Source organism: Lactuca virosa, chromosome 2, assembly GCF_052849685.1.
Source record: "Lactuca virosa cultivar CGN04683 chromosome 2, Lactuca_virosa_CGN04683_v6, whole genome shotgun sequence".
Lineage (NCBI taxonomy): Eukaryota > Viridiplantae > Streptophyta > Magnoliopsida > Asterales > Asteraceae > Lactuca > Lactuca virosa.
In genome coordinates, this window is record NC_136427.1 from 276,346,775 (window position 1) to 276,356,059 (window position 9,285).

Sequence of the window (9,285 nt, forward strand, 5' to 3'; positions counted from 1 at the left end):
TAAATATTGCACAATGAACATGGTGATTTGGGTGTTCAAGAGATGTATTGAATATGTATGGTGTTACACAAAAAGGGATCTAGATCTAGTCTACATAAATAACAAACACTTACACACTCACTTTTACACCTCTACAAGTGGACTAAACCCACCTTATATAGAGGTGTTTACATGTCTCTCTCTCACTCTCTATCTCATGAGTCAAAAGGCTAATGCACCACATGCAAGTGGGTTTTACAAAAGTCAACACATTACAAAGTCATTCATGGAAAACTTTGCACCCCAACATTCTCCCCCTCAAAGTTAGGAATGGATGACCCACTTCAAATCTTCCAAAATCGAGCAACTACGCGATCCGAGCCTCAAGGGTGACACATATCGAAATATACTTTAAATCTTCAATTCTTCCATGATTCTTCAATTTGGGCTCTAGGATGTGAGACCATACAAACCGAGCATCAACGAATGATCACGAGCTTCTCAAACTCCAAATTGATCACCAAAAGTTGAGCATAAAAACACACCCCAAAAATCTTCAATAAAACCAAACCCATTTCAAAACGAAATCACTTCCAAATCTCCAATCGCTTCATTTCGTAAACTTAAAAAATTCAAGGTCACTTCGGTCGTCAAATCCGCGTAATATGAAAAATTCAAGTTCGAATTTCCATATAAATTTCTACCCCTTTTTATAATCGAAATTTGATTATAAAACCTTCAAGGAAAGAGAACATGCTCTATTCGGAATTTTTCATGTCAAAACTCCCCCTTAACATGTGGCATAAACTTTGTGCTTCAATCCGGAAAACCCAAAAAAAAATTTCGATTTTTAGCTTCGTTCACGGACCGCCTTTGACAAAATTTCTCAAAAATGGGTAGAAATTGTCAATTTCAAAATTTTGCAGTGACCCGGTGCGCCCAAAACAGCCAAAAATGCAAAACTCTCCCCCTTTTCCAAAGCTGGGTAGAAAGCGTCAATTTGCATAAACTGCAGGGCATGAAATGCATTTTCTTCAAATTCTCAGCAAAAACAATCCTTTTTCGAATTTGGGTATGAACCGCCAAATTTTTTAAACTTCAGGGGCTGATTTCGAAACTTCTGCACTTTTCTTCAAAACATACGAAATGTTGTCCCAATCATACGAAGAGTTGAAAAAGATGTTAAACTAACGAAACATTAAGGACCATTGACGAAACTTTGCTTTCTTCTTTCCCAATTCATACGAAATCACAGCACCCTTCGTATGAAACTTCATCTTCACCCTTCGTATGAAACTTCATCTTCCCAATTTCCTTTCAACGTACGAAACTTTTTCTCTCTCCCCTTCGTACTAAACTTCATCACCCTTCGTACGAAATCATTTGACCATTTTCTCTGTCCCCTTCGTTCAATCAGAGCACCAAAACTAACGAAAATTTTTTCACACTGATTAACGAAATCGAAGGCATACGAAGCCTTACCCATGAACAGTAACTTCTTCGTTAGTATAAATCTTCCCAAATCATCGACCATACTGGAAACCTTCGTACATCAACTATCAAAATCATCTTCCCAAACAATACCCATTAATGAAATCACAGTTTTCGTTCAAACGTCCAAAAATTTCATCCGACTCCAATAAACCCATTCCACTTTAAACCCATCTATTGACCATCGATCCCAAATCAACAATCACCCTTCGTTTTTTAGTCCAAACCCACAATCATTGAAATATTGATTCCCAAATCACAGATCTTCGAAGCTACATCATCAACAGCGACTCACTAATCCTTCAAATATTGACTCCAAAGTCGATATCAAGCTATTAAACTGTAGCACCCGGTTCCTGGTATGAATTTCGTTCAAGTATTATTTATTTTTTTGCCTAGAACTCGGCAAGTTGATGGCCAACTCGACGAGTAGGAGCGACTTGGACCCGGGAGTTTAATGACCTACTCGACGAGTCGGCAGCCAGACTCGACGAGTAGGCCCTGACTGGACAAAACCCTAATTTAAGGCATTGCACCCTATTTAAACATCTCATTCAGCCTCCCTTTGTCCCTATTGCTCTTAGAACTCTCCATATCAAACCCTGATCGTTTGTGTAAAGATCTAAGGCCCTTGTAGTGGTTTTTGGTGATTTTGGAACACAAGAAGGAAGAGAAAGACTTGAGGAATCAAGAGGAGGCCAGAGGTGTTCGAGTTTGTGCACCATCTGCAGTTCTTTAGAGGTATAAAGCTGATACCTTGCTCTTTCATGTTTTAGATCCCCTTTAGGGGTGAATTAGGGCTTGTAGGAGCCATTCTTGGTGACCAACCATGAGTGCAAGCATGGTTGGGGGCTAAGACTTCAGATCCAAGATCTTTGAGGGGTTACAAGGCAGAAAGGGACTGATTTTGGAGCCTTAGAGAGCCCCATGCATCATAAGAGTCTCATTTAGGGCCATTTGAGCTCATAGTCCCATGCATGCACGTAAAGTTTGTAACTTTATGTTCTAGATCGATCCAAGAAGCCTAGATCTATCTTTTGGTCAAGTGTTGTACGTCAGAAAACGAGAAATAAGACTTAGTCCTTCTCGACTCGGCGAGTCGTTCTTGGGACTCGGCGAGTCCATGGCTTGACTTCCCTTTTCTGTTATGGTTCGAAGGAACCCAGTGAGTGTTAGAGTAGTCTTAGAGGGGTCCGGGGGAATGACCCAACACATTGGACTTAGCCATAGTCCTGGGGATCATAGGACTCGGCGAGTGTATGAACAGACTCGGTGAGTCCAAGGCAATCTCCCAATGTTCGAAGAAGAACTCGACGAGTTGTTCATACAACTCGGCGAGTCAAGGGCAGACTTGTTCATAGGATGGGGATGAACTCGACGAGTTGTTCATACAACTCGGCGAGCCGGATGAAGGTTCATTCGAGGATGTTTTAGAAGGAGAACTCGTCGAGTCGTTGCTAAACTCGACGAGTAGGGGCTTGAGGAAGGACATATGAAAGGATAGGGGCTCTACGAGTTGGTGGCCGAACTCGACGAGTCAGGTCAACTGGAGGTTGACTTTGACTTTGACTTGGTCAAGGGTAAAATAGTCATTTTACCCTAAGAGTAGTTATCAGTGTCTGACTATGTGTTTTATGGATTTATAGCCAGAGGATCACCAGAGCAGCAGTCAGACATCTGCCGATCAGCTTTTCAGCAGTCAGCCTTACGAGGTGAGTTACCTTCCAGTAGCGGTGGGTCTACGGCCACAATGCCGGCCCACCAGTAGGAGTTGTATGTTGGATGACTGTCTTTGTGATATTCATCTAGGTTTGCTACTACCTGATGTGTTATGTACTAGTATGATATGATGTTATATGCTAGTAGCAGGAGGGGAGATAGTCCCCAAGATTTCCGGTCGATAGGGACGAAGGGGGGTAGTAATACCCAGTGATGCTAGATAGAATATGATTATGTGTTATATGTTATGTGGTAGTAGTAGAGGGGTGAAATAGTCCCCAGTATCCAGTCGAGAGGGCCGAAGGGGAGGCCAGCACCCAGATATGCTAGGCAGTATCCGGTCGAGAGGACCGAAGAGGAGGCCAGCACCCAGATATGTTAGGCAGTATCCGGTCGAGAGGACCGAAGGGGAGGCCAGCACCCAGATATGCTAGGCAGTATCCGGTCGAGAGGACCGAAGGGGTAGGTCGGGCACCCAGATATGCCTGACACTATATATATGTTATGTGATTGTATGGTATGCGGTATGATGGGGAGGGAACTCACTAAGCTTCGTGCTTACAGTTTTCAGTTTTGTTTCAGGTACCTCTTCAGCGAAGGGGAAGGAGCCGGCGCCGTAGCTGCACATCATACACACACACACGTTGGATTTCCGCATTACGAGATTCTTGGGATTGTACTCTGACGTTGTTATATTTATGGCTTGGTTTTCAGACATGAGATACTAGTTTTATGAAATGATATGTCTTTACTATGTTTTCTTATGGAAGTTTATAAATCAATTAATTAAAAATGAAATTTTTGGACTCGAAATTTGGGATGTTACATAAACTTGTTGATTCTTCCTCAAACCACCGATCAACAATTGACCATCTATTCGTCTTCAATATCGTAACTGTGTTCGACACAAGAACATAAATCCAACTGATTTTCGAAATTAATCCTCCAATCAGTCATGATTTCGACATCTATATCTTGTTCTGAACTCAAAACCAACAATTTCAGCCTTCAATTCTTTGTTTCATCACTCAAAAATCGAAGTTGACTTTTTGCTATGTTTGACTTTTCTAAATTAACTATCAACAAACACAAAATCGATGTTTCTAGTGATAAAATCCAAATGAAAACATGATTATCCAACTGTTCTTCACATGTTCTTCACAAAAGTTTGACAGTTCTTGATTAATTTCATCAAGATCAAAGAGTCAATTTCCGATTTCTAAGTCTAAAATCGATTTCATCATAAACCAATCATATGAAATCGAATCTCATTTTCAGACTATCAATCAACAACAAACGATTAAAAGACATGAGAAAATGAGAACAAGAATTCAAGAACAATGGATCGATTAAGAATAGAACATCGTATGGATACGATCGTACAACAAATGAAGCATGCGTACAAGTTGAATGACGAACAACAACATACTTCGACTGGATGTTATGAATCAATGGGTTTCAATCAGTTAAAAGGGATTCAATTACAACTGGACTTATTGTTACAAGATAACGGATCGAAATTTGGGCTTGATAACAAAAAACACGAATTAAATTTGGACATGAACAGTATTCGATTGCTTGATAACCAATCTAATACGATATGAATTTGGGCTTATAATGGATCTAATATGATTTTGGGTTAATTCTTGATTCAAACTAACAATTGAAACTTGAGAATCAAATCGAACAAACGAATATGAGATTGGATCAGGCTTGATCAATGAAAAAATTATTGGATCATAAAAAATGGGTTTTTCAATAAAAATTTGATCCAACGATTCAAAACGATCAAAAATCAAGAACGCAATGCACGAATTCAATGAAATTAAGAGAGATCATAGAGAGAGACTCACCAAAAATTGCTCCAATTGTGACAAATGTTGCCAAACCGAGAATCGTTCTTCAAAAAATCACGTTGATCTTTGAAGACCCGCTCTGATACCAATTGTAGTGACTAAAGAACATGGTTTCGCATGCGGAATTAAATATTGCACAATAAACATGGTGATTTGGGTGTTCAAGAGATGTATTGAATATGTATGGTGTTACACAAAAAGGGATCTAGATCTAGTCTACATAAATAACACACACTTACACACTCACTTTTACACCTCTCAAGCACACCTCTACAAGTGGACTAAACCCACCTTATATAGAGGTGTTTACATGTCTCTCTCTCACTCTCTATCTCATGAGTCAAAAGGCTAATGCACCACATGCAAGTGGGTTTTACAAAAGTCAACACATTACAAAGTCATTCATGGAAATCTTTGCACCCCAACAAAATTGCCTCAAGATGATCTTCATTTGCTGCTTGTCTCAACAAAGTCATTCCTAAATTAAAATTGCCATAAAAAAGCACTCATCCTGTTGACAGAATAACAATATCAATATAAAACATCAATGACACTAAATATTAATAAATGGTATAAATTACATATAATTATTGAAACTACACATACAATTCCTCGTTTGAACATGGCTTCAATGTTATTATGCAATGCACATGTGCGTATAAATAAATCAGCTTTCAGGTTTTTAGGACCCATTCCTTCAAACATGTTAATGCATGTTGTTCTGTACACTTGAGGATCACCCCCTGCTTCATACATCTTCTTTGAACTTCAAAAATTTAAATACACAGTAAATAACAAACAAATAAAGTTTTATTTCATCAAATATACATTCATTAGTTGATGTTTATTGAGAATTACCAAAGTCTTGCAGAGACGATGTCTTTCGCAGATTCTGACCCTAATACTACAAATATCCGACTCAAAAGCTCTAGTGGGAGATCATCTAACGAACGAAGACTTATAGTATTCGACATTTTACTTACAAAATACATATTGGAGTAGTTGATTTCAATTTTTTTTAAAATTAAGCGTAACTATAAAAGCCAGTGTAACAGGGTATGGAAAAAACTTACTTTATGCTGATCGGGTCGAGAGGAGTACAGGAGTCTCTATTATCGGAGAAAATCGTTTTTGAGAACGATTATCCTTCGACGATTTGGGGGTTTTAGTGTTTGTATGCAGATTTATCGTCCGGAAAAGTTGAGATGTTCTGAATGGTTGAAGAACTGGAACGCCGGCGTGACGTCAGAGGTATGATGGCGCCTTAACAATTTAGAGTGCAAAAAGACCAAATTGCCCCTGAAATCATTCCAAATATTTGAATACTAAGGGTATTTGTGTCAAAACACATATTCAAATATTATAGCCTTTTATAGCTAGGTAACATTGGACTTTTGATTGTTGAAATGAAAATGACAAAAATAACATATATATCATAATCCATAATGTAATACATTTATATTAACATTTCACTAAATTACTAGTATATATTCATGTAGTAATATACATATTAAAAGTGGAACAAGATTTAACAGTAAACTTATTTACTTTAGATTTTAGACACAATAGTTTTCTTTTGTTGCCACTTTTAGTCCCTATGTTTATAGTAACTTTTTTTACTTTGATTTTAGCCACAATACTTTTTCTTTGTTGCCACTTTTAGTCCTTATGTTTATTCCTTTACAATTTTACCCTATGCAAAGCATGGGTTCTCCACTAGTTGATATTGAACCAAATTACCAAGTCCAAAATAAAATACATGTTTGTTTATGCCTTTACAATTGTATTTTATATGTATTTAATACTAGGAAAGAACAAACATTTGCTACATACAACTATAATCACAATACAATATAAACACTAATATTAAAAGTCCAAAATACATTATTCAAACATTATTTAAACAACATTCAAACATCATTCCACACTTTAACTATTTTAGTCCCTTATTAACAACACAACATATTTACTAATCAAGTAACAACATCAAATAATTACTTATCAAGTAAATTACTATATATTCATATATTAAACCAAAAGAATCTACAAAGCATTAATTGTCATAATATGAAAGTACATATCAACAAACAACTCATAAATTATACCAAACTCCCTAGAAAACCTAACGAAACAAGCATCCCATAAACAAATTTCACACATAAACACCCATTTGAATCCATTCACAAAGCGTCTGACACACTAACTACAGACTTATGCAATGCACAAGATCTATCGAAGCCATGGAAGTGTACATGTTTCCTCCCCTCCCTATTTAAGTGGAGATGAACCTTAGAACAAGTTGCTCTAAGATTCCACTTACCATTTGCTCTGCGGTAAGCATTGTTCAACATGTCCAAAGCTTCCTGCTTCCTATGTCTCCTTTCAGCCATCAGCATCATTCCCAGGATAAATGTTGAATCCAAATGTCCCAATGCAGATGCTTCTTCAAGCATCGTTTTCCCTTCATGTTCAGCTTCTAAGAAAAATAACTTCATCTAAAAAAAACATTAAACACATAATTTCTAGTTAAAGTTATGCAAAACAAGTAACAAATTAATTACTACTATGCATATATATAACAATGTACCAATCCATTCCTGAATAGAAGATTTGGGTTTCTCATCTCTATGCATTTATTGACAACTGCATGTTTCTGGTTAGACCAAACACGAAATCGTAATCCATCTAACTCCATAAGTTTATATACTTCATCCGTTTTTCCTGCCTCGTTGAAGAATTTGCAACTGCAAACGAAACACAATATTCGCTCCATAATGTAAAGACAACTCAAATACACTTGTGAAATAGAATGATCAAAGGCAAAACTTACACACTCTTCATCCTGAAAGCCTCGATTGCTGAAATTTTTGCCAAGTCGACTATTATTTTCTCCATCATTTCAAATGGCATGTCTGTTAGCGATTTCGTTTGATTTGTTGATTGATTCTTAGAAGAAGTACTAGCTTCCATAATAATAAACATTCACTAAGATAACGATTCTGCGAAAATGATTTTAGGGTTTTTTGACTGTCGGAATTTTGAAATTGGGGTTGTTTGCAAGTGACTGAAATAAGAGTGAAGAACTGAAACAACGTGTTTCGTCGGAAAACATTATGGCGCCTAGAAGATGTTCCATTATAAAATGACCAAATTGTCCTAATACATACAATGAATCGTATTTAATTAGTAAGGGTAGTTTTGTAAAAAGTCATATTTAAAAGAAAAATCAATTTCTATTTTAATCAAGGTTGTAAAAATCGCTCGTCACTCGCTCGGCGGTCGACTGGCGATAAGCGATTAATCAGACTCAGCGGGGATTAATCGGGGACCCTAAATTATTAATAAAATTATTTAAAAAATTAATATTTCCTACAAAATTAAGTATTTGAAAATTTTAAATTTTAATACACAACCGGCACAAATGATATATGTTGACCAATGACCCGTATTTCATCCATGGACACCATAAGCAACTACCATCTTGACCAATGGCCCATATGTCATCCATATGTCATCCATGGACACCATAAGCAACTACCATGTTGACCAATGACCCGTATTTCATCCATGGACACCATAAGCCATTACCATGTGGACCAATGGCCCATATGTCATCCATATGTCAAACATGGACACCATAAGCCATTACCATGTGGACCAATCAACCATATGTCATCCATGGACACAATAAGCCACTACCATGTCGACCAATGGCCCATATGCCATCCATATGTCATCCATGGACACCATAAGCCATTACCATGTGAACCAATCAACCATATGTCATCCATGGACACAATAAGCCACTACCATGTCGACCAATGGCCCATATGTCATCCATGGACACCATAAGCCACTATCTTATATATTTACATGACCCGTACGTCTTTTGTATATAAATTTCGGTTTAAACAGAAAAACAAAAAGATGTATAGTTTATTAATGTTTAGTCCTCGTATATAATTCTAAGTTAAAATTATACTATGAACACATCGTTACTCTATGTTCTTTCTTGACGTTATTTATATGTATATACCCTATTTATCAATCTGTAACTACTTTAAATAAATTTGAATTACTAAATATTTAGCGGTAATTAGCACAGTTCGAATTTTTTATTAGCGGAGGTTCAAAGTATTTCACAATTCGTTTCCCTCCAACCTACACACTTTTATGCTGCATATTAGGGTAATTAAGTTTACCGATTAGAAATAGGGTTTACATTTTCTGTAATCATCAT

General features: G+C 37.0%; 1 protein-coding gene across 1 annotated transcript; it reads right to left on the bottom strand.

Annotated features, from left to right (window-relative positions):
- Nucleotides 1-5,551: 5,551 nt before the first annotated feature.
- On the bottom strand, nucleotides 5,552-8,015 carry LOC145158536 (putative F-box protein At1g67623). The gene is made up of 4 exons (XM_079077423.1): nucleotides 7,876-8,015; nucleotides 7,633-7,789; nucleotides 7,366-7,540; nucleotides 5,552-5,556 (listed from the first exon to the last, which is right to left on the bottom strand). Exons 1-4 carry the CDS (start codon nucleotides 8,013-8,015, stop codon nucleotides 5,552-5,554), a joined length of 477 nt encoding a protein of 158 aa, XP_078933549.1.
- Nucleotides 8,016-9,285: the final 1,270 nt, after the last annotated feature.